We start from the raw sequence: 26,726 nt of genomic DNA, 5'->3' as shown, positions 1-26,726 counted from the left end.
TTCTGTTCATTATCATTATGATTGTCATAGCTGAATCGATCATGTTGATCTGTAGAAATTATTAAGCTTGTTGAAATAAAAATGATAGTTTATTCATTTAGGCTCAGGCGTGTGGTTTGCTAGTTATTTTAGGGTCCAATGGAGAATTGTAGCTCATTTCAACTTTCTAAATGAAAGCTTCTGGATTGAACTAAATTTTGAGGACATGTTTGAAGGAAAGGACACAGCTTGCATATGTGAAGTCAATGGACTTACATTTGGTATTGTATTCTATTATTTTAAAATAGTAGGGCCTAACTCTATAGTGGTAAAAGTTTTCCTTCCTCCTTCCCCCCAAACTTTCATATACCCTCTGTATGACTAAACAACTAAAGGCACAGTTCTTTGTTAATAAAAAGCCAGAATATGTACTGGTGTATGATTGTTACAAGCCTATAATATCTTACTTCATACACTCAGAGTATCAGCTCAATACAGTGCATACTTAGAAATAAATGGGAAGTTGAATGTGTTCCAAAAGCACTAGAATAAAGAACAAACTAAAACAAACAAAAAACCCAAACCTCTTGTTAAAATGCTACTTTTGTAAATTCAAACCTTTGATTTAATAATTATTCAAAGGTCTATTAGGTGAAATTTTTGTTTTAAGAAACTAAATAGAAAAGAAATGGAAAAGAACCAAATAGAAAAGTACTCACTTCCCACCTCCCAAAATGAAGTCCATTCAGGGCATACTTGAGGTAAAGGGTTTTTTGAACCCATACAATATGTTTATAAGAAATTTTGAAGTGTTAAGATTTTTTTTAGATGTTTAAGAAAGCTTTTTTTTTTGCTAAGTATGCATATAGATTTTTAAAGGACTATATTTACAACTCTATATAGCAATGTGTAACCATTTTGGCTCAAGTATTCCATTTAATGAATTGTTACATCATTAAATGCTACCTTAGTGGTCTGAATTAATGCACCCCCATATAAGCAGGTATCTCTCAAGGAGTGTATTATTACTACATAGGTAATACCAGGATATCTATCTTTTTCTTTTTTCCTTCTGTTTCTTTCCTTCCTTCCTGGTTGATTTATGACATTTAGTAATCAGGACATCATCATTTAAAAAAAAAAAAAATTTTAATGAAATGGCTAATTGACTTCCAGGAAACCACTGGCCTGAATAGAACCAGAAAGATTTACTGGCATGACCCTACTGACCACATCCACAGTAATACTATTTAAGAAAAAAGAATTTTCCACACAACTAAGTTTATCTCATATAGAAGTGAATTGAAATGGAATTCTCAGTTCTTTAGATTTTATTGCATATGTATTCCCCTATTTTATCATCATATAATTTAACCCCATTCTAACCTGTTTCTCATTGCATAGTTGCAAGTTATATCATGTGCCAAGTCCGACTCCCATGAGAAGCAGTATGATAGAGTCAAAAAGGTACTTTTGACTCCTGAATTTTTGTCCAGGCTTTGCTACTAACAACCATGTGTAAACTTGGACAAGGCACTTGTTTTGTCAAGGCTTCAGTTTCTTTATTTGTTGGATTAGATGATCTCAAAGATTGGAGCTTGGAATTCTGTTCTAAATGTAATCCTACATCATAGCCATTAATCCAGTTCTAAGTCAGCATTATATATGTTTTCTACTATATAACAAAAGCACTTTGGAATTTTGGCTGCTCATCTAAGGAGACATATCTCTGTGGTACACATTGAGATGACATCATTAATTTAAAATGTTGATAGAGATTCAATATATGAACTCATACCAAATAAATTACTTGAATATATAATTAAAATCACATAATATTCAAAGTAGATTAAACTATAATTACTTCCCATTTTTCTGGTCTGGTTTTTTTCATAAATGGTCAATTTTATTTGAAATGTATCTTCAATCATAATTAATTTATGGGTCAGTGGAATATAGACAGAAATTTTCAAACAATTTTGTTCTATGTTAATTCATGTTCATTTCTCTCTATAAGCCCTTATAAAAAGAGTACTTAAATAGGCCTAGAAAATGTACAAATACATAAATACAAATCCTGAAGGAAAAAACCACTTTCAACTTCCAAAGAAAAATGAATTAGTATTAATACATTTCTATACTACATCTGTACTAACAAAGAAGAATAGATAATTGAGGCAATTATCCAGACAATTTGACCTACTATAACAGTTATCTTTTGCTTGATAATTCAGCATGATAAAGAGTCTGCCAATAGGTGTCTGGCCTTCTTAATTGATATACTGACAAGATGGAAATTAGTTGGGGAAATCCCCAGTGGAGTTGTTCAGAAACAGATCTTATCAGAAAAAACCTGGTTGTAATCTTAAGAAAACTTTTAAAGATGAAGACTCCCAATAATTTAGTCAAGGGTTTCAATGATTTAAATACCCTGTCTCAGCCATGGCTTCTTATTAACCTGAAATTTTCTTGGGATTTTCTGCCAATCATTTCTATTACTAAGTAGTTTTTCAATATGGAAAAACTGAGTAAGAGGGAAAGCCTCAGCAAAAAAGGAATTCTTTAATTATTTGAAACCCAATAAGGGTTGCCAATAAGGAATTTCTAGAGGAAAGGGAAAGCAGAGGATAAAGGGACTGGAGAAAACATGATTCTCCACCTTTTTTGATGATACATTCATAAGTACTTAATACACAAAATAATTAGTGATTTAACAATAATGCAATTAGGACTGCTAAAAGAAATAATTTTTATTTGTCACCGCTTTCTACTTAATTATAGAAATGGTGTAAAAATGCAGTAAAGTAAAAAAATTTCTAAGATTAAAATGTACTTCTTGGAAATGAGCTACAAGAAGACAACTAAATTACTGTGGGGTGTGTGTGTGTGTGTGTGTGTGTGTGTGTGTGTGTGTGTGTTTCCTCATAAAAACTCCTCTAACTTTCATTAAGAATATTGGAAGGTTTAAATGTTTTAAACACCTTCCTTTCCTATAAATTAGTTTGCAATGTTGATATAATACAATTTTATTAGAATTTCTCCTTCTACATCCTCATTGAAGAAATGAGGCTTCTTGGATCTAATTTTTTTAAGCTTAAAAATACACTGCTGACCAAAATATTTTATATTTTATTTCTTTTTATTTTTAATTGTACTTCACCAGCACAGGTAATTACCTCCTGGTAAAGAACTTCCTCTCTCAATGCGGATTGGTACATTCTCTATGGTTTTTAGGTTTGGAAACTAAACTTTTAGTTTTGATATGCTAACTTGCTAAGTAAATATTGCACTTTTGTTTACAAATATTGAAATCTTCAAAATGATATTTTTGTCTTAACTATTAATATATTAATTATTGTCTTAATATGTTAAATTAAATATCTTATAAATGGACGCAAAAACAATGCTTAGTCACCCAGGCAAATCAATGATTTTTATGCTTTCATAACTATCAATTTGCTCTTAATGTTGATATTTGTTTTAAAAACAAACACTTGATCTACTCATACCCATTTTGGAGCTGCTTATGAATTCAGCAAAAACATTGTTTCATAGGCTTTACTGCTTCTTCTGAAGAATGTACAATATTTGGAACAAAGCCACTTTTAACCCCTTCCCAACCATCTTGAATGCAAATTTCTCCTTTTTTAATAAGTTCATATATATCTCTTGTCAGGATTGTGAAAGATTCTTCAACATTTGTAGCATCTTTTGCTGAGGTTTCTATATACTTCATGCCACAGGCTGCTGACATTTTTTCAGCTTCTTCCCTTGAAACTTGACGCTGTGACACAAGATCACATTTATGTCCCACTAATAAAAATACAATCCGAAATGGCTGCACGTACATTTTGGCTTCTTCTAACCAATCTCGCACATGTTCAAAAGATTTCCGGTTTGTGATGTCAAATACTAGAAATCCACCAACTGAGTTGCGGTAATAAGATCGAGTTATTGATCTGAAAAATGAATAGAAACTTGTAAATAAAACTTTTTTTTTTCTTTGCATTCTCCAAAAGGGTAATGTGTTTGTGTGAAGAAACATAGCATTGATGTCAAAGCTGGAAAAAGGTACAATCAGGGTGGGTGGGAATTTAGTCATCAAAGACGCATCAATTCAAATAAAGAACATTCTATGGAGTAAAGAAACAGGTGAGTTAGTTGCAAACAGTAACAGAATTTGAATAAGTAATAACTGGCAAGACAAATTCTTATTAATAAGTACTTGCATAGTAATTTCACTTCAGATTACCTCTTAACCATTTTTCTTAACCTGAATTAAAAAGACCAAAATGAATAATCCAAATTCACTTTTCCTTTGACAGGGTGCCACCACCCTAGTGCAGGCCCTTATTCCTCACTTCTGGAGTAATGATAGCCTGCAAATGGCTCTCTCTGCCTCAAATCTTTCCTGACTTCATTCTATTAACTCAGCTGTCAAAGAGATCTTAAAACTCAGGTCTGAACATGTTTTCCTAATTTCAATAAACTCCAGTGGCTCCTTCCAGAATCAAATATAAAGTCTTCTGTTTGACATTCAAAGCTCTTCTCCCCTAATACTGCAGTCTCCCCCTTATCTTTCTAGTCTTCTTCCATTTTTCACCCTCCTATTACCCTGCAATTCAGTAACATTGACTTTAGCTGCTCCTCAAACAAGACATTCCATCTCTGGGCTTTAGATAATTTATTTTGCTGTCTCCAATGACTGGAATGCTCTCTCCCCTCATCACCATCTTTGGTTTTCCTGACTCCTTCAAGTCCCAGATAAAAATCCCACCTTCTTTGGGAATGTGTATGTGTGTGTGTGTGTGTGTGTGTGTGTGTGTGTGTGTGTGTTATTTTCATGTTCTCTTAGATTGCGAGCTCCTTGAAATCAGGGACTATCTTTTGGCTACCTTTGCATCTACTGCACTTAGCACAATGCCTGGCATATAATAGGCATTTAACAAATGTTAACTGACTGAATGATGGACTTCAAAACCACTAAGTCTTTTTTTTTTCTTTTTAATTCCCTGAATACGTCTCCATTAATGTAAAATTAGACATAGGTATCAGAGGCTGACATATAGAGAAACTAGAACATAATTTGATTCCGATCCTTTACATATTCAGAAAAAGATAATAACAGGAATAAGCAAGAAGGGTTCTATTTTCTTAGAAAGGTATGAGTCAAAATGAACAAAGGGACTCTATGCTAGCGGTCTCAGTTTCTCATTACCCTCAGATCACTGAGATAAAAGTTAAAATTAATTTGTCACTACAATGATAGAGGTTGATTGCATCTTCAAACCGCCAAAATCTTGATATTAGGCATGTAGAACTCTTTGGAAAAAAAAAAAAAAACAAATTTTAATGTATTCCCTGAGATTTCTCTATCAAAGATCTTGGATCCTTTTTTCTGCAATGTAGGGAAGAAATATTCTAGCTTCTCACCATTACTCCTGCTTCCTTCTAATCCACATTTGTATTTCAAAATGTCTGTAGAAAGGCAAAACCAAAGTTAAAGGGTTAGCTTTTTTTAGGGGGAGGGAGAGATCAAGAATTGCTAAACCATTTTACCCATCCACAATCAAGATTTTTTCATCTTTTTGAACAGATGGTGAATAAGGTAGTAGTGATTTAATTTTGTATTAAAATATAATGATATTTTGAATTGTAACATATTTCTATATAAACCTAGGCAGATTTGTAGTTTTCTGGAAAAACCAGTTAATGATCCAGCAATACCACTACCAGGTCTGTATTCCAAAGAGAATATAAAAAGGGTGCAAAAATATTTTTGGCAGTGCTTTTGTGAGAGAATGCCCATTAATTATGGAGCGGTTAAACACATTGTGGTATATGAATGTAATGGAATACTATTATGCTATAAGAAATGATAAGCTTGTGGATTTCATAAAAACTATGAAAGATTTACATGAACTGATACTGAGTGAAGTCGGCAGAACTAGAAGAACATTGCACATAATAACAGCAACATTATGAAATGATCAACTATGATAGACTTAGCTCTTCTCAATAAATCAATGATTAAAAACAATTCCAAAGGACTTATGATGGTAAATGCTATCCACATCCACAGAAAGAACTATGGAGTTGAATGAAGATCAAAACATCACTTTTTTGTGTATGTGACTTTTCTATTTCTGTTTTTTCTTTTACAACATGACTAATGTGGAAATATGTTTACATGATTGCACACATATAACCTATATTAGAGTGTTTGCCATCTTGGGGAGAGGAAATGGGAAGGAGGGAGAAAAAGTTTGAAATTCAAAATCTTATAAAAAATGAATACTGAAATTTAGAATAATATACATGTAAATGTAATTAGATTTACATGTAACTGGAAAAAATAAAATATTTACCAAAAAACAATTTTCCTACTCTGGATGCTACCTCCACGTACTGGGACTGGGATAGGATAAAGCCCAGAAAGTAGTTTCTTATAACCCTACATTCAAAGGATATTTATGTGGTTTATTTGAACATAATTAAAACAAGCAAAAGGAAAATGTTGGAATCCTAGTGTACTCACTGGAGTTCACATGTTTGGGAAATTTCAGGGTTTAGTATGAGATATCCGAATTCACACCTCCCTTGAAACTCTCAGGGCCAGAGAGCACTCTGGGAGAAATCCCTCTCTCTTAGAAGAGATCCTATATAAGAAACAGACAGAGGCTCTCTCGGGGAGTTGAGCTGAAAACACTGAGAGAAGGGTTCAGCTGAATTAGATTGGAGAACGGAGCGTCAGCTCAGTTGAGGAGAAGCACTCTCTTGGAGGCACAACCAGATTCAGCACTCTGGGAGATTGAGAGCCAGAATCCTTCTTGGAGGCAAGAGAGATTCATTCCATCTGGAGGCTGAAGAAAGCAGAGGCAAAGGACAAAGCTGCAAGAGCTCTTAGAACAAAGGAGAGAGAGCAGAGGTAGAAGCAAGGGACAATCTGCAAGAGCTCTTGGAACCAAGCAGAGAGATAGGCCTCTGAGCTAACGGGGCCCAAGGAAAGAGACAAGACTTCGAAGGAGAAAATAAATGTTTGCATTTTATCAGCTGGCTGCATTTTGGGTGATTATTTACTTGTAAGTGAAACTAAGGCTGCCTCCAGAAAAACTTCACCGAGAAACCTTCTCCCAGAGAGAACCATTATTATTATTATTATAAAGAAGAAAAACACAACATTAAAGATGGACAATTATGGGAGAAAGAACTTGTAGGAAGACTAGCAACAGCAGGGAAGCATAATGATACAAACAATTCAGGAAAAAAACAAAGCACCCAGCCAAAGTGGAGCTGATATCTACATAATATTCCGATGGATTTGGGGAATAGAAATATTCAATTCATAGCGTAGGCCATATATTTCACTTTCATCTGAATTACTTAAGTAGCCCAAATTTACTAGATAATTAAGCAACTTCTTCTGTGTTTAGCTCAGAGATGTCATCTGCCAATCCTGTTTGAATAAAAAGTATAAGCAGCATTATCATAAGAACTATTGGAAACCTCTTCCCAATCCTCCTATATAACATTCTCCTTTTCTCTCAACAGATATCCTAATCTCCAATTTAGCTGAGAAAATACAGGCACTCTTGCTGTAAGCAATTTCTCTCTTCCATACCTTAAAACCCTCTACCTCTTCATCCACCTCTTTTTGTTAAAGTCCTTTTATTTTTTCCCTTTATTTCAAACCCCTTCCATTTTTTCCTAGAGTTTACCTATTCCTCATCTTTAATTTAATAATAATAACTATTTCTCATTTTTAATTTCTCTGTTCTCTTTAGGTAAGGTCTTTATGTGTTCCCTACGAACATGTCCAGTTTTTACCTGTTTAAAAAAAAACCAAAAAGCTTTACTGAGCTGTCATCCTTATCAGGCATTACTCTATATTTCTTTTCTCTTTCCCTGACAAATTACTCAAAAGATTGGTCTATGTTTTGCTGCCTCTACTTCCTCACTTCTTGTTAACTTCTTACAATCTAACTTAGCTGAAATTGTTTTCTCCAAGGTATTTATGGAGGTATTTGGTTACCCTGCCACTCACTTTATGTAATCACAGAAAGAAAGAGAAAGATGACAAAAACAAAGACTTGTTAATATGTTAATCTAAGGGAAAAGATCAGTCTATAGACCCTATTGTCTTTTGTGAAGTAAGCTTCAAATTTAGAGGATGATGGTGGTGGTGGAATATTCTATTTTTCTATGCCATTTTAATAAATGCCTTTGTTTCGAGCTAATTGTACCCACTTAGTAGTTTATTAATGATAAGCTCATTGGTGGGAGTTCTTGAACTGCAGTTTTAGGAGTATGGACACATAGGATATTCTTTCAATCCAAATAAACAGTAGTTGTCCCTTGGGAAACCAGCCTGTAAACAAATGAGTGATAAGTTAGGGAGTTAGCCCAGAAAGGGTATTGTTGAATCTCCACTCCTATAGTAACTTTTGTAACTTAATCCACTACATGACTAATCTTCATGACCCCAATTTGGGAGTGGTTTTCCAGTTCATTTTCAACTGGATGAAGAAACTGAGGCAAACAGTTAAATGCCTTGCTCAGGATTACAACTAGTAAGTATATGAAGCTGGATTTGAACTCAGATCCTCTCTGATTCCAGGCCTGGAGCACTATCTACTGTGCCACCTAACTACTGCTAGCCTAGCTAATAAATTGATTGTCTTTCAGTTTACCTTAATTTTCAAAGGCAACATACTCATTCTCTATAAAGCTGCCAAAATAATTTCCCTATGGTCCAGGCTTGATCTTATTACCTCACTAATCAAAAATCTTTAATGGCTCCCTATTACTTCCAGGATAAAATATAAACTCCTTAGATCGGCCTTTTAAAACTTCCCACAACCTGGCTCCCATTTATCTTTCTAGACCTATTTTGTTTTACTCCCCTTCGTGACCGCTACAATTCAGCAAAGCTGTTCTACTTGACATTCCCTGAACACTGGCATTTCATCTCCAAATTTGGTATTTTTGCTCATGCTGTCCTTCATGGAAGGAATGCACTCACTTCTCATCACTGTTGGGAGTCAAAGTGCACTATATTTGACGGTGGCTGATCAGACCAAATATGAGCTCTACCACAGATCAGGCACAAATAGTCCACATGAACATTTGGAGTGGAGATATCTCTAAAATTGAGCACCTCATGTTTCTATTAAACTACTGCAATTTTATTTTACTCATAGAACATAGAGCCTTCTTTGATGTGGGCTGTCCTGTGCCAGTGTCTACCATCCTTTGTTATTAAGAAAAATCTTGAGAGTATCCTTATATTACTTCCTCTGACCTCCCAGGGATCATTTGGTTTGGTTGAGATCTTGGTAAAATGATCTCTTATGTAAATATACATTTGACCTTCAAACAAACCAGTCTATCAGAACTTAACTCCCTGCAGTAGACTTTAAATGTTTGGCAGTTCAACTTGAAAAAGAACCTTGGGGTCTGGTGCCAGATCTTGCCAGGTGATCTTCAGAATATTCTGAAGTCAATTTAAATAGTAATGATTCAGTTTCCTGGCATGGTGCTGATAGACTGTCCAGGTTTCACAGGTATATAGCAATGAGATCAGCACAACATCTCTGTAGACTAACTTTTGGTACACGGCCTAAAACCTTACCTCTCTTACACTTTCCTCCATAGTCTCCCAAACACTAAGCTAGATTTGGCAATGTTTGCATCAATCTCATCATCTTTGTCTACTTCTCCAGAAAGCACACTTCCAAGCTAAGTGAACTTAAAACACTGAACTTAAATTCATTTGCTATAAATGATGGTTCCATGTATGGATGGCGTGGTGTTGGGCTGGTGAAGAATCTGTTTTCTTGGTATTAATTGTCAGGCCAAAATTAGCACAAGCAACAGAGACTTAACCTATATTTTTTTGCATCTCATCCTCACAGGCTGCAGTGAATGCACAATTATCTATAAACAAAAAGTCACACACCAACTCTCTCTCCACTTTAGATGTTGGCTTGTTGCCTTTTCAAGTTAAGTAATTTATCATCAATGTGGTAGCTGAGCTTGATACTGTTTTCATCTTCTTTGAAGACATCCTACATCACTGAAAACATCAAACCATGGGAGCAAGCACAGAGCCCTGCTTTACTTCATTGTTGACTGGGAAAGTGTAATGGACTGAAGCTGAGAAGATGCACCAAGTTCGAGCATTTAGGCTAATTAGCAATTGGACAATATTCTATTAATATATGGTTAGAGAAAGAATGGCTCCTGCCCACTCTCTGTGCAAATTTGATGTGTTGTATAGGAGATTTCGTGGAAGATGTGGTGGGTGGAGTGTGAGAGCCAGAAGCACTGCTGTCGGGATTCCTGTCCTGATTGCTCTCTCTTCGTATAGCCATTCCCCTTCATCTCTGCAAAAGAATAAAGATCAAGGATTTTCCCTTATCCTGACTCCAGCTAATTTTAAAATACTCTGGGTGCTAAACGCAATCATCACAGGAAAGCACAAAAACATTGTCCATTATCCAGAACCTGTGCAAACATGCCTTCATGAAAATGACATACAACCATATGGGCAACCAAATTTTGCCATGATCTTCCAATACTGCCATGATCCTGCATAAGTAAATGTATACCAAAATAATGATGAATAATTTCATAATTAGGTGCAATTGAGCCCAATCAAAAACTATTAGAATACCTTATAAAATTCATGTTTTGACTCTTTTCCTCTTTAGCAAGTAATCTTTGGGTTAGCTAGATGGTACAATTGTTAGAGCATCAGCCCTGAAATCAGGAGGACCTGAGTTCAAATCCAGCCTCTAGGCAAGTCACTTAACCTCAATTGCCTCTCAAAAAAAAAAAAAAAAAAAAAAAAAAGGCAAAAGATCCTGGTACTCTGAATTCCAGAAGCAGAACAGCCCTTCACTTCCCTAAATCTTGAAAGCCAAACAAACTAATTTAGCCTTATATTTAAATTATTTGGACTGCCAAGTTCTGAGGGAATTTTACTACCAGCAGATACTAGATCAGCACCATAAAGACCATACCAGTATCAATTCAGTTATTATCAAGTCATATTTCCATTGTCACAAAAACCTTTGATAAAATTTTAGAAATCATCTTCATGTAGAAGATAGATAAAATTGCTATTATCTTCTTTGCTAGTTAGTTAGATTTATTATTGTACCTAAAAAAGTGAGTAAGGCAAAGAATCTTACACTATGCTTAGGGAAAGATACTACAAAACTACAAAATTTAATATGTTTAAATATATTTTTCCCCCAAGCAGTTTTGTCTGTGTGGCCTATAATGAAATGGAGTGAGAAAACAAACACATGGTTTATGTGGACTTGTCTTATTTGTCAAAAGAATCACTAAAGAAGAGGGAAGTTTTTAGTCGGAAGCTTTAATGTACTGAGTTTCAAAAAGAAAGACTTTTGAGATGGAAGATGAAGTAGAATGTCAGAATAGATAGGTCTTAGATTGAGAGATATGGTTTAGCAAAGGAACTATTGCAAATCTAGCATATCTGATGATTTGGGCTTTTTAGATTTAATAACTCAAAATATCACTTCCTGAATTCTTTTCTTGCTTTCTTCTCTCAGTATTAACACAAAATAAAAGCTAGTTGAAGAGTTTAATATGTCTTATAGCCAAAGTCAGGATTTGGTTGTAACTAATTAAATAGAGTACTTCTTTCCAGTTACCTCTCTCTGGCCTTTTTTTTTTTTTTGTTCTTTTCTGTGTGTTTCAAAAGCATATTTCAATGACCCTGTTTGCTTTCTTTTTGGGGGGTATAACTCAAACCTAACCTATTTCTCCTCACTACCCACTATTCTTCATGCATTCTCAATATGGAAAAAAAAGAAAAAAAAAAACCTCCGTAAAAATATTCATAGCCAAGAAAAACATGTTTCCTTATCAGTCATGTCCAAAAATGGGGTATTACATTCTACAACTCAAGTCCATTTCCTTTTTGATTTGAGATAAATTTCATTATCAGTCTTTTAAAATCATGAATGGTCATTCTATTGGCTGATATTCTTTCTTTTGGACTGTTATTGGGAGAATATTCAAATTGGATATAAAGAAAAAAGTCCTCTTTTCTCCCATCTGAGGACTAATTTTTGTTATTAACAGCCTCAGATTCAGATGATAGATCAATTCAGAGCCCATTTAATTATTTCTCTTCTTCCCATAAACAAACTATTCTTTCTCTAGGCAAGCATCAGGAGCTTTATTTTATTTTATTTTTTGATGAGGGGAAGGGGCTGGGGAGTAAGATATAGCTTGAGATTCTTTCTATTAAAAATCATGTGACTTGAAGTCAGGAAGACCAGAGTTCAAATCCTGAACATGTATCAGCTGTGTGTCCCTGGACAAGTCATTTAATCTCTCTGTGCCTCATCTTCCTCACTTGTAAAGTAAAGGGATTATAGTCAGATTCTAAGATCCCTTCTATCTTTTAATATATAATCCTATGATCTTCTTTGTGGAGCAAAACATATACATAATTAAAGATGGCACCCAATAGGTTGTTTTCTCCTTTCTTGAGCCTACAAGAAAACTATAGAAATAAAGGGGGAAAATGACATTTCCACTGGGTACCTTTATAATTTCTTCTATGTAGCCTATAGATGGTGGATGAGACTGGAATCCAACTTCACACTTTGCTCAAATTTCCCAGCTAAGAGAGTTGACCAAAAGGAAGAATTCCAAGGAAGAATGTTTGTTACTTTTCAGCCCATGTGATAAGAGGTCTTATAAGTTTAAATAGTTATTGGACTAGGTAGATAGGGAGATGCCATATGCATAGTATGCCTAAATTTCAAAATGATACTTAAACATAGCATTCAAGCTATTCTTATGGATTAAATAGTACTAATAGTATAGACAGGGAAATTTGGAATTAGATGCGTGGTTGGAGATAATAGTAATCAATGGTTTGGTGTCAGTTTTTAAGGTCTCTAGTGGAGTAGCTCAAGTATCTGTAATCTGTCTTATATTTTAATAGATTTGGACAAAGGTCTAGATGACAAACTTCTCAAATTTGCAGATTACACAATGCCAGGAAGTATAACTAACAAATCAGACGAGAAAATCAGGATCCAAAAGTAACTTGATAGAACACTGGCTTGAATTGAGTAAGAGGACATTACATAGGGATAAATATAGAATCTTATATTTGGGTTAAAAAAATCCAGATGGGAAGAGATGAAACTCATAAACCCTTTGAAGTTAAAATACAATAGAGAGCTGCACAAATGAGGTACTTAGTAAATATTTATTAGATTGAGTTATTATTATAACTAGTAGCAATATAATAAAATTACTTTAGATCAAGGAATATAACATTGCTTCTAATTACATTAGCCTTAAAACAATTCCAAATCTAGGCTGTATTTTTGTATTTAATCTGGTACTTAGAAAACTTGAGTGTAGTCTATAATTAAGCTTTTAGAACTGAAGATACAACTTAATCCTTTTTGGTTTCCCAGCAGCAGTGGAAACCATAGCAACTACTTCCTCAGCAGCAGCTCCCATTAGCTTGGGAAGCCTGTGTCTAACACTGGTTGCTGAAAGGTAAGGGACACATCTCTTTTGTCTTTATTTGGTTTGGGGGACTAATGGAATCTCTACCCTTGGTAGCTCAGAAACAAAGATCTTGTGAACTCTTTCTAGGTTGGAATGGAAGATGGGAAGAAACCCTTGGGACACTTCTCCAAAGAATTTGCAATTTTAATCTCTGATTTGGGATCTCAACTTCTCGTAAAATGCTGATGTGGTTAACAAATAGGCAGGGGAATTAAAAAGAACAGATAGACAAAGTTTTGCAAATGGAAATTGTAAGAGAGCTACTGGTATTAGTTTTCTCCTAAGTGACAACATTCTCTTGGATTTCTGAGTATCGTATATCTAAACTAGGATATTGTAACAAAAAATTTTCAATATATATACATCTATCTTCTACTAAAATATTAAAACAATGACTCATTAAGAATTTTCAAAAGCTGCACAAGAAGTTCAAGTTCTAAAAGGTTCTAATTAGTTAGAAGGGCTTTCACTATAATAGACTATAAATTCTTAATTGGAGGATAAGCCTAAATTTGGAGTTCTTCATCAAAGAGTTGGGAGTGTTGTGAAAATTTTTATAAGCACAGCAACTCAAGAAGACAGTTTATTTAAAAAAAAAAAAAAAAAGAGCAGAAACAGTTAAAATCTACATGGGCTAATCTACACCAATGAAATCACATATTGTAGATTTAGACTGGGAAGAAACTTTAGAGGCCATCTAGTTCATCTTGCTTTTTTTTGTTTGTTTGTTTTTGTTTTTTTTACACAGGAGAAACTAGAGTCCTAAAAAGCTGAATGACTTGTTTAAGGTCACTAAAGGAGAAAGTAGCAGATCCTTATATATATTGAATATATACATTTATTTTTCCCTTTTAAAAAGAGCTCATTTCATTAAAAAAGATTCATTGAGTGATATGGCTTATAATCAGAAACACTTTATATCTGAACTATACTTGAATATCTGTATTTGCACAATACACAAAGTAGATACTTAATAAATCAGCAGAGATAAATTAATAAATTAACAAGCATTTATTAAGTATCTACTATGGGCCAGGATTTGTGGTAATCAATGGGGATATAAATACAAAAGTTTGACAGTGCCTGTCCTTAAGGAGCTTATATTCCATTCTCAGGTGGGTGAAATACAATAAATGAGGCAGATAGAGGTATATTTTATATAGAATATGAAAGAATTGAAGAAACAGGTAGATGAAATAGATAAAAATAATGGAAATAAAAAAATGAAGAATAGAAAGTGAAAAGAGGATAGGGGACATAACAAGAAAAACACTGGCCAAGACATGAGAGACAATGAGAAAAACAGTAGCAAAGTCACAGAAGAAGAGAAATCCATAAAGAGATAAAGAAAAAAAAAAAAACAGAGGGAAAGAAAAAGGAGAAAAGTGATTGCAGGGAGAAAAAAAAATCAGGTTTTAAGGTGAGTATTTCAGGTCATATCTTGTTCAATTAGGTTAAGACATCTGTCTGTTATCATTTATTACTTATTACTCTTTGGAAAGTTTATTAACCAGAATTCATACATCTTTAACTGCTCTAATGTTTAGTAATTTGGAGGCTCTACTCAGAAGTTAGCCAAAGTAGTTTAGTAAAATAAATTTATTCTTTCTAGCGCCTGTTATAATTCTGTGCAAATTCTCCCTTTGACATTGTATGATCATAATCAAGCCATTTAATTTCTTTAAACTTCAAACAACTTTCTAATAGTATGCACTAAGACCAATGAAATCTCCAGTCTTTGAGGCATAAGTATTCTTCTATGGGTTAAAGGAGGAACTAGCAGACTAGAGCATTATCATCTAAGGGCTCCACATGACTCCCAAATTTTTCAATCAAGTTCTAGTCCCTGGTAACAATTTTTTCTTGTCTCACTTTATCTTTACTATTTCCTTAATATCTACATTTTCCCCTAGCCTTATATATGAAAAAAATCTAAGTACTATATTATTACCTTTGATAATCATACGTTGGGGCCTTACTACATGACTGCTTATACTATATTAAACGATGTTAATTGTTTTTTCCTCTTTTTTTAATTTTTTTTTTTAGCTTTTCTCACATTTGAATTTTTTCCTTTTATGAAAATTTTGTTTTCAATAATATTAATTTAAACTTAAATTAGATAACTACAAAGTTTCTATTTTAATTAAAAAATCATTGTACAGTTAGTATAATTATTTGGTTTATTTCTGCATCCTTCTGTGAAAGATACAATATAGTGTAGTGGGAAAAGATCTGAGTCTGAAGTATTGTCACTATGGGGTTGAATACTAGCTATAACTCTTCTTAGCTGTGTGACCTTGAGTATGTCATAATTTCTTGTACTGGAGGCAAGTCAGTATGTGCCTTAGAGGAAGCTAAGTAGTGTAGTGGATAGAATGCTGGACCTGTAGTTGGAAAAACTTAAGAAATTTCACCTAAGATACTTACTAGCTGTGAAGGCAAATCCCTTAATCTCTACTGCCTCAGTTTCCTTATCTATAAAATGCACCTATTTTCCAGGGTTATAAGGATGAAATGAGATACTACTGGTAAAGTGCACAACATAGTGTCTGCCACATAGTGAGCACTTAATAAATTTTTGTTCCCTGACCCCTCCACTCCAGGTGACTAACTGTTGCCAACCTCAGGTTCTGATGTATATATGATGTAACTATAAAAACATACCCCTATTAGGAGGTTTCAACTAAAGAGAGAAATATTTTTAATAATGACTAGATATGCATAAATATATACATGCGTAGAGACAGTTTTGCTTGCTTCTTCTTTTCAATGAATTTTGTAAGATGGTCTCACTATACAATCATGTCTTCTTTTTCCTCCCTCCTTGCACCCATTCCAGGCTATATATATATATATATATATATATATATATATATATATATATAATAATGCCATATGCAAGGCCATGCAAGTGATTCTTCAACATATGTACTGATTGTTAATCATATGCTACATTACCACTCATCAATTAAGACTTTCAATTAAAAAATCTAGAAGTGACATAGAGGCAACTGAGGATGTTTTTGTCTTCTCATCAATTAAAATGTTGGAAAGTTCTAAGTAGAGATTAAAAAGCAGAGAAAGTACCCTTGAAACAATATCCCTGAGGTATAAAGACACAAAGATTGAGCCACTGTGTGCAACTTTTCCCTATGGAAGACTCATACTTTATGTTGGCCCAGGACATAGAAGACCTTGCTGAGAGAATCCTAAACTCATGTATGAGGAGCCAAAGACATCAGTAACTCATTCTAATTAAGGATCAACCAGCTGAGGAACATTATATGTTGTTTAATTAGAATAAGCCAAGGATACATAAATGAGTTCATTGTTTTATTTCCATAGTGTAAGGTGTACAGAATTTTTCACTGCATCTAAACTCTGGAAGTACGAGGGCCTGATGACCCTGTTCCCAGGGGTGAACATTAAACTTAATATCTACTTGGCCCAGTGAAATTAAATAATCTCTTGCCACCCTAAAACTCTTTTCTGAGCCTTGGGCAAAATGTGAATAAAAGACTTCGATCACTACCTTATAGGGTTGTTTTAAAATGCTTTTTAGCACTCTATAAAATTAAGTTATTTCCACATCATGAACTTTCTTTTTTAAAGGCCTTTCATGTTAGCTTGACTTTAAAATTGATTGCAACTGCTAATAAACCTTCAAACCTCCAAGAGTCTATTTATGGGTAATGGCAGGAATCCATTTCTCATGAACAGCTTCCCTTAGAATAAAATTCACACTCCTATCTATAATTTAAGAACAAATGCCTCTCATTTGACAAAACAGAAAATGCTTTCATAGTAATTGTTTTCATTTTGATTTTATTCCTTCTTAGTTTTAAAACAACTAAAGCATTATAGTTGATGAAATATTTGAAAGTAGTTCTTCAAATAGGGATGCATTACATTTCTAAGAAGACACAGAATATCTATATTAAATATCAAATTAATAAAATATGTTAATAAACTCATCTTCTCAACCTCTTGGGAAAAGATAGCCATGGTCACTGAGAAATCAAAGAAATCAAATCAAAGCATTTAATAACTCTTTTGTCTTCATGTCAAGCAACTGACATGAAGTGAGCTTTTAAAAATTTTAGTTTTCCTCACACAGCTGCACATAATGCAAAAAGTGTAGGAGAAAAAAAATTTTTTTTAATTACCATGTTAACTACTGAGAAGTTGATGCAAGAACAGCTAAATAAATATATAGTCATTATCCAATATCTTGATTTAAATTTGATTTAGAATACAAATGAAGAAATCTAGTAAATAAGATAAGAAGCATAGAATTTTAGAGTAAGACTACCTAAATTAATTCTAAAATGAAGATCCTCAGATTCAGAGAAGTTAGTTTAATAGTTTGAGTTCCTGAAAAGAATGATACATTTCTTCCAATGAATTATGAGGGCTGCATAAATAACTTCTGACAAATCATAGCATGTTAGAAGTAGAAGAAACATTAAGATTCTATAATGAGGCACAGAATGCTAAAACCACTTGCTTCAGATCTAGAACTAGACTTTAGCTCTTCTGCTACCTAGGTCAGTATTCTTTTCTTACTGTCTATCAAAGGCCTGGCATTCATATAGGGGAAAGACTGTTAGGTGGCTCAGTGGACAGAGAACTGGGTATGGAGTCAGAGACTCATCTTTCTGAGTTCAAATCCAGCCTCAGATACTTACCAACTGTGTGAGCTTGGGTAAGTAATTTAACCCTGTTTAGCTTAGTTTCTTATCTGTCAGATGAGCTGGAGAAGGAAATAATAAACTACTCAGTATCTTTGCCAAGAAAACCCCAAACGGGAACACAAAAGTTGGACAGGACTGAAATGAGTGAACAACAGACAATGAGACTTAAGCAGCTCACATACATTCATTTCAGTTCAACAGCACTTCGCAAGTACAAGACATTGTGGATACAGAAATAAAAAACATTCTCTTCCTTTAAGGAGTTTGCAATGTACTGATAGATTCAACATGTAAATATAAAATATAAGGAGTGTGAAAAAGGGGAGTAGGGTTAGGAGGCTGGGAATCAGGAAAGGTATCCTGTAGGTTAAGTGAGTTAAACTTTGAAGAAACTAAGTATTCAAGTTAAATTTTGAAGAAACTAAGTATTTAAAGAGGCAACAATGAGGAGAAAACGCATCCTAGGCATGTGATAGCCTATGCAAAGGCATGGAGGTGAGAGATGAAATGCAAACTTTGGGAAACCGCAAATAGCCAATTTGGCTACTGTGTGGAGTATGAAAAGGGAGAAATGTATATATTCTACGTTTCAGCCTCAAAAGTAAGAATATAAACTAAGACCTTGAACCGCTGCCTCACGTGCTTATGTGGAAGCTGATCTCATCCATAGAGGATGATGGTCTAGAGAGAAGTTAAAAAAAAAAAAAGACATCATTTAAAACTCCATAGAGGATGATGGTCTAGTGGGAGGTTAAAAAAAAAAAGACATCATTGGAAAATTCCACTCCAACAACTCTATCATGTTGTTGAATATGGGATATATATATGACAAAGCATCTATCTGTATGAATTCAATCACTGAGGCTCTCCCAAACTTTCCAGTCATTTCTCCTAATTTACTTCTCTCCCAAAATATAGCTTACCCTAATCATGTTAAAAATGTTGATCCATTTACTTAAAGTGGTAGAATGGTATAATGCAAAGAAGGAGCAATGGGTTAGGACTCAATAAGCAGGGCTAGAAGAAAGCCGTAAGCAGGTTTTAAAAATCACATTTTTATTTTGTTGCTTTCTACCAGAGGTTTTGAATCCTCAATGTAATAAAGAATATTCGAAATGCAAGCAACTTTATAAATTATTTAGTCCAAACCCTGCATTATATAGATGAGGAAACTAAGACCCACATAGGCTGAAATAACTTGCCTAAGGTCATACAGGTATTAAAGAGCAGAACTAGGATTCAAACCCAGGATGTCTTCCTCTTTTATTATGCCATCCTGAACTTCTACCACAATGAATGGAATTTCTGACATTAAAAAAGGAAATTTAATGGCACAGTGGATAGAGCACTAGCCCTGAAATCAGGAGGACCTGAGTTAAATACTGCCTCTCAGAGACTTAACTCATACTAGCTGGGCAAGTTACTTAACTCCAATTGCCTTGAAAAAACAAACAAAAAAGTAAATTTATAAAGAGCAATCTTAAGGTATCTCTCCCTAATAAGAATCTCCCATGCCCTGTAGTCTTTCAGTGAATCCTAGAGCTAGTGGTTTGTTTATGTATCTGAAGAGACTTGGTTTATAATTCTGCCAAACTAGTTGTTATTCAGTATCATTTGACTCTTTGTGACCCATTTGAGGTTTTCTTCCCAAAGATACTGGAGGGAGCAGCTTGACATTTACTTCTCCAACTCATTTTACAGATGAGTCAACTAAAGCAGATAGGGTTAAGTGTGTTACCCATGATTACACAGCTAATAAATATCTGAGGGCAGATTTGAAGTCAGGTTTTCCTGACTCCAGGATCCTTCCTAGCTGCAATCCTGGACAATATACTTAATCTTTTTGAACAGTGTGCATCATTTCTAAAGTCTCTTCTAGTTCTAAAATTTTATTGTTTAAAAAAGCAAAAAATCTTTTATTTAAAAAAGAAATAAAATTTTTATTTTTTCCTGAGAATTTTAGTTGTATGGTTCTGGACAAATCACACAATCTTTGTTTGCCTCGGTTTCCTTATCTGTAAAATGAGAATAATAATACCATCTATCTTCTAGGGTTGTTGTGAAGCTCAAATGAGATAATTGTAAAGTGCTTAGCAGCACTGTGTCTAGCACATAGTAGGTGCTATATAAATGTTAGCTTTTAAAAAAAAATTCATTTTAAGTTTGAAAAATCAGTTTTCTTCCCCTTCATCCTTTCTTTTATATACTATATTAAGTGAGGATAAACTGCCATTTACCCCCAAAATTTAAATATACAACATTCAATAAAGGTAAAACAAAACTCCGGAGACATCTCTGGATGTCAACTTTTCCTAAAAAGCAAGCATCTCACCTCAGTGCTTGAAAACTTTTGAAGGGAATTCGCTCCTTAAAAAAAAACAAAACCCAAAAAACTCTCAGCTACGCTGCTCGGTCTCTCATGTTTTGTCCAATTTTGTGGAAGGCACACAATTCTATACCTGTGCTTCCAACAGAATTAGCGATCCAAAGCTGGTAGAGACCTCAAGAGGCCTTTTGGTTCAAACCCCCTCCTCTCAGAAATGACAAAACTAAGACCTAAGGAAGTGAAGTGAATTGGCCAAACCGCATTGTGATTTTTATGTGACCTGTATGTATCCCGTAGAAAGATCTGAATCCACTTTTGTCCTCTGACATCACAGCACGGTGCCTTGTGAAGTTCTGAGTGGCTCTAGTAAGCACCATGCCATTTATCTCCCTCCTGACGGTGTTCAATGATCTCATACAATCAAATTGGGCTGGAACAGCTTTTGCTGTAAATCCAACAAACGATAATTAAGAGCCTGCCATTCTCAAGAGACTGGGCTGCACGAAACCTAACTATGATGTCCGTGAAGGGGACAGGCAAATGACTCAGGGGGTACGGCAGGCAATATGGGAGAAAGAAAGAAGGGGACCGGGGATGAAGGGTCACAAAGGTCAAGTGAGAGCCGGGGTTCGTGGGCAGGAGTGCTTCGGGATGAAAGGAGAGACGAAAGAGGTGAGCAAAGTAAAAAAGTAAGCTTGGGGGTGGGTGGGAGAGCGGGGGGAAGTTGTGTCTGGGAGAAAGAAGTGAATCTGGGGGCGGGTCGTATTTGCAAAGACAAGGACACGGGAGAGGGAAGTGAGAACGGGGCAAAGGGGAAGAAGCCTTCGGATGGCCTGGCCACGGCCGCGAGGCAGGGGAAGATTGGGGAAGCGAAAGAGGGGCAAGAGGGGCAAGAGGGGCCCGGGGCAGCCCGGGAGGTTGGCGTGGGCAACCGTACCTGAACCTCTCCTGCCCGGCCGTGTCCCAGAGCTGCAGCTTGATCCTTTTGCCGGGTTCGATCTCCAGCAGGCGGGAGAAGAAGTCCACGCCAACCGTGGGGTCGCAGGCTGGGGACAGCATCCCCGGGAAGCGGCCCTGCGTGAAGCGGTGGAGGAGGCAGGACTTGCCCACCGTGGAGTCGCCGATCACGATCAGCCGGAACTGGTAGATCCAGATGGCCTCCATGGCTCACATCCCGCTAGTCTCTCGAGCTCAGGAGGTAGGGGCTGCCTCACAGCGGCTTCTGCACTCGGGCCGGGGGCGGAAGGTTCGCGGAGGGAACTGTCCCTTCAGCACCGCCTCACTGCTCCGCGGCCGCCTCCTTCCAGCACATTCCCCCCGCCTCGGCTGCCTGGGTCTCCACCCTGGAGACTAGGGATGGGGGCCCTGGGCGAGGCGAGGGTGGGGCGGGGGCGGGGCGGGGGCGAGGGCGGGGCGGGGGCGGGGCGCAACGTGGAGAGGGTGAGCCGGCACGGGAAACGCCTCGGGCGAGACAGACTGCTCACCTCGCGCCATCCGAGAGGCCAGGCATTCCCTTTCGGGAAGAGAGAAGCGGGAGGAGCCCGAGGCGGGGAATTGGATGGCGGGAGGAGAGTGACAGCAGAGACAACCAAAGAGGAAAAAGGCAACGGAGGCCGCTCCAGGAAGATCCCAGCCAATGGAAAGTAAGGCTTCTGGGAGGCCTTGGCTATGGGGAGCGGCTCAACCCAGCTGAATTTGACTAAGGTTTGTTCCGGGCCCTCCTTTGCTGGGCTGGTATTGAGAAGGGGAAATTCGCGCAGGAGCTAGAACCCTTGACGTGAAGCCCTCAGTTCGAATTCTACCACAGACACTAACTAGGCACTAGGCTCCTGGCCTGTCATTTGTCCTCTCTCAGCCTAGGTTTCCTCAGGACACACTGTGCCCTCGTGGAACTTAGAATCTTCGGGGAATTTGGACCAAGGTACATCAAACAAAGCCCGAAGATGCTGCATAAATCCCTGAGCAAGCATGCTCAACTCATGTTTTAGCTCTGGCTTCATTTCGTCCCCCCCCCCCCCTTTTTTTTTTTTTTTTTCATATTTTCTCGACCCAATTTGCTTCCTTTCTTCTCACTTGAGATCTTTCTCACCAGAGGTTTCTGGTAAAAGAGAGAAAGAGCTGGGGTCAAGAAGAATACATCTACATCCTCTTCCAAAACCGAAAGAGGTTTTGCGATCAAATATCGAGTGCTCTTTAAACTATGTTTATTCCAGGTCTTTCAACTGATCCTAATATGGAAAGGTTTTTGATCCCCTGACCACCCTATTCACTGTTCTCTGAGTGTGCTCCAGGTAGTAGAGATTCTTTGTAAAATGCAGTGCCCAGAATTCGATAGAGCGAGCTAGAAAAGGAGAGTGCGATGGAGTAGGTACTTCCTTTATTCTGTACATGATAACTCTACTAAATGCTTCCTATTATCTCATTAGCTTTTTTTATCTGCTCCATACCTGTGCTTACTTATATCGAATTTGCTAAACAATTAAAAACCCTTAGGTCTTTTTTCATATGAGCTGATTTCTAACCATGCCGTCCTTAAGTCAACCAATCAACCACATTGAAAAGCATTTATTCAATACCTTCTATGTGCCAGGCATCATGCTAGGTATTACAGAATACAGAATTAAAGTGCTTGTTCTCAAGAAACTCCATATTCTGTTGGGGGAGAAAACATGTACAGATACAGACATATACATATACATATATATGTATATTGTGCACAGATATACGCACACATATACAAAGACATAGATATAGGTATGGGATTGTTGTGTACAGGGATTGAATTGATGTAGAGCCAGAATTATAATCAGCCCATCCGGCCTCCATTGTCAGTAACCCTAATCCATCTGATGTGGTCCTGGGCAACTGGATTGCTTTTAGCAGAGAAAGACTGAAGCCCTGGCAAGATTATAATACTCTCTTATAATTATATACTTTATGTATAAGTATATACATAATACATATCAAATATTATATTTATATTATGTTTAAATATAAAATTATACATAGTTTATAATTATATAATAATTATAATACTCTCTGAAGCAAGCAGGGAAGGGCATGGATGGGGCTCAGCTTTACAGTCCTACCCAGGTAAAGGTCTTTGGAAATCCCACCTTACTGTATCTAATCAGAAAGACAAGTTATGATGTCAACCCTCCCTCCCCATTAAATTTCCCCTCTAAATGTGCCCATGGACTACTCCATCTTTGTTAAAATCCCTTTTAGCCCACCATGCATCCTGCTTCATAGTGTCTTTCTTCTCACCCTTACCCCCTTTGCTTCATGGTGTTTTTCTCCTTGTTATAGCTACCTATTTTAGGGTGCTAAATCCCTTTTAGGATTAACCCAAGTTAGTCTGCTAAAGTATATGGATTTTGCCTGCCAGCTAATAGCATATTCCCTTTCTCCTGCTTAATTGTGAGTTCCATTAGAGAACTTGTTTTCCATTATAAATTGTTAAAAATTCCTTTCTTGGCTAACTATGATATTCTTTCTATTGCTTTTCCCAGAATATTTATGACTTCTGTTGTCTATTTTACTTCTTCATTTTGTCTGTAACTTCTTGTAAATACATTGGCAGAGGGAATGCCTTTGTGTATTGTAGAGGGCCACAGATAGTGGGGGAACTCTGGGTGAGGTATAAGATCCTTTAGCCCTGAGGAAACCTGCTAACAATGTATGGTTCAGCTCCCTGTTTCCTCTAAGGGCTCTGGGCCTTTCTGAGAAGTCAGGGAGTGGTGATAACCTGTGTTGTGATTGAAGCTAAGTGATACCAGATGGCAAAGAATGATACCAGGTGGCAATCTACTTACAATAGCAAGTTGTTTATGTGGTCCCAGGTGCACAGTATATACTTAGCCCATTCATAGTGTTGCTTTGGTTATATAAGGGTATGAGGGTGATATAAGGGTATGATGGTGAAAAAACTGGGAATAAATGGACTCCATATTTCCACCATCCTCAGGAGTCTGGCCTCAGCATGGTACATTTTGTCACCACAATTTGGGGGCTCTAGAAAGCAGGGCACAACAGCGAATTCTTCACATGTACCTTGTGCCTTGTGCCTCATATTTCAAACTACAAATTGCCATCCCACACTCCATCACCTCCTGTCTCCATTGTTACATAGAGATGAGCCAAATTTTGAGACTGTCTTGATTAGCATATCTTAAGACAAGTATGAGACCTGATCAGTCAGGTAGACTCGACCTGGTCAGTCAGGTAGACTCTACCTGACTCCTCCTTGTTCCCTCCTTGGTCTCTTCCTATCTCCTCCTCAGGTCCTTCCTCATTTTTCTTCTTTCTCCATGGACCCTGCCCATGCTCCTTCTCCTCCCACATAATATTAATAGTAAATAACTGAAGCAGAATATGTCTTCTGATTACATATCCAGGGCTCATTTCATTATGCTTTTCTACATGTGAGTTCTTTAGAATAACATCTTCCTTTTCCAAAGTTTCACAAATTGTCCTTTAATAATATCTTAAAATTGTACTAAGGCACTACCCTATTGTGTACTACCTCCTTTCTTTTAGAAACTCATCCTTATCTCTTGATATCTCTTCTATGTTATATGATTCTTTTTTTGTTGGTGATGATGCCTTTTGTTTTTATGCAATAATTTTTTTATATACACCTACCACTAGGCTGAACTCTGTTTTGTAAAAAAGGGAAAATAGGCAAGCAAAGCCATCTCAAAATATGAACGTAGCTGAGAAGTATATTTCATTATATGAATGATCATTACAATTAATCAGAATTTGATTCTCTTTTTTTTAATCAAGAAGTAACCAATTAAGTTCCTACTTTGTTCATTGTGTGCATTGTGTTCATTGTAAATTACACATCCCCCTAAGTAAGCTTGTGCATGGGTTCCTGGCTGCTTTTTTCACTTTGTATTTTCTTTTCTGAGTAGATGATCAAACATTGGCAGCCTTATGAATTTGAGAGGTCTGGTGGTTCTAGGTACAAAGAGTGAACAGGATTATTAATAAAAGAAGTTTCTGCATCAGAGAAGACAACTACAGGCCAAAGGAGGAGCCCAAACCCCTGACTTGGCTTGTCAGAAGTCTCAGACATTGAAGGAGAAAGAGAGAACTGAGAAAATGTAAAAAATGGGCAATCATGAATTCAGTTTTAAATCATTCTGTCCATATGGCCTAAGATTTTGTCTTCTACTAATTGGTATATGGGAAGCAATCAATATTTGATTAGACAGAGAACTGTATGGATTGCCAAAAGAGCATGGAACCACAATAAGATGTTTGTGAATGACAAAATAAGCATTTTGAAAGCAGTATTTATAATTTGCACAGCTAAAATAATTGGCAAAATAGAAAAACTTGAATCCACAGTGGCAAGTTGCATCAAAGAAACAAAAGAGAAGATAAGTGATTGGGAATGCAAATGCATGGAAGTGAAAGATAATCTGAAAGAAGAAAAGCAAAAAAGCAAGATTTCTGTAGAAACAAAACACTAAAGATTACAGGTCTCTCCAAAGAATGCCAAAAATAAAAAACAAAAAAATCCTGAACACCACAATGCAAGATATAATATAAGAAAACTTCCAAGGACATTTTAACACTGAAAAGAAAGTACCACCTGAAAGAATCCATGGGTCTACTCTAGTGAAAAAAACAAAAAAACAAAACAAAACCTTGAGCCTGAAAACTCCAAGACATGTAATGGTTAAATTTAATAAATTCCATTGACAAGAAACAAATTTTACCATGTATCAGAAGAAAGACTTTCAAATATAAAGGTGATGTTTACATTCTTTGCTATATTCATCATATACAATTTCTTATAGTACAATAATATTCCTATTATATGAATGTATCACATTTTGTTTGGCTGTATCCGGATCAATAGGTACTTTGTTTCCATTTCTTTACTATCACAAAAAAGTGCTGGTATTGTATGTGTTGTTAAATGGCTTCCTTAGAAAATAAGCTCAGCGGGGCCAAGAGATCATTATATACTTCAACAACAATATTATATGATGACCAATTCTGATGGACCTGGCCATCCTCAACAATGAGATGAACCAAAAAGTCACTTCTAAGCTATTCAAAATAATGAAGGACCATAATTATAAACCGTATCATATATTATCCAAAAATCACACCCTGAGACTATTACCTAAATC

The 26,726-nt window shown here is 36.1% G+C and overlaps 1 protein-coding gene and 1 long non-coding RNA gene across 2 annotated transcripts; one reads left to right on the top strand and one right to left on the bottom strand.

Annotated features, from left to right (window-relative positions):
• On the bottom strand, nucleotides 1-21,956 carry RAB39A (RAB39A, member RAS oncogene family). Its single transcript, XM_003764255.4, has 2 exons — nucleotides 21,512-21,956; nucleotides 1-3,938 (listed from the first exon to the last, which is right to left on the bottom strand). The coding sequence occupies exons 1-2, from the start codon at nucleotides 21,736-21,738 to the stop codon at nucleotides 3,512-3,514; spliced, it is 654 nt and encodes a 217-aa protein (XP_003764303.2). The 5' UTR covers nucleotides 21,739-21,956; the 3' UTR covers nucleotides 1-3,511.
• A 9-nt stretch (nucleotides 21,957-21,965) lies between these two features.
• On the top strand, nucleotides 21,966-26,300 carry LOC116422507. The gene is made up of 2 exons (XR_004233204.1): nucleotides 21,966-22,278; nucleotides 25,494-26,300. It is a non-coding gene; the product is annotated as an uncharacterized LOC116422507 (long non-coding RNA).
• Nucleotides 26,301-26,726: the final 426 nt, after the last annotated feature.

The sequence above is a fragment of the Sarcophilus harrisii genome, chromosome 3 (assembly GCF_902635505.1).
Source record: "Sarcophilus harrisii chromosome 3, mSarHar1.11, whole genome shotgun sequence".
Taxonomy (NCBI): Eukaryota; Metazoa; Chordata; class Mammalia; order Dasyuromorphia; family Dasyuridae; genus Sarcophilus; species Sarcophilus harrisii.
Note: the sequence above shows the minus strand (reverse complement) of the source record. Positions and strands in the feature narration are given on the sequence as shown.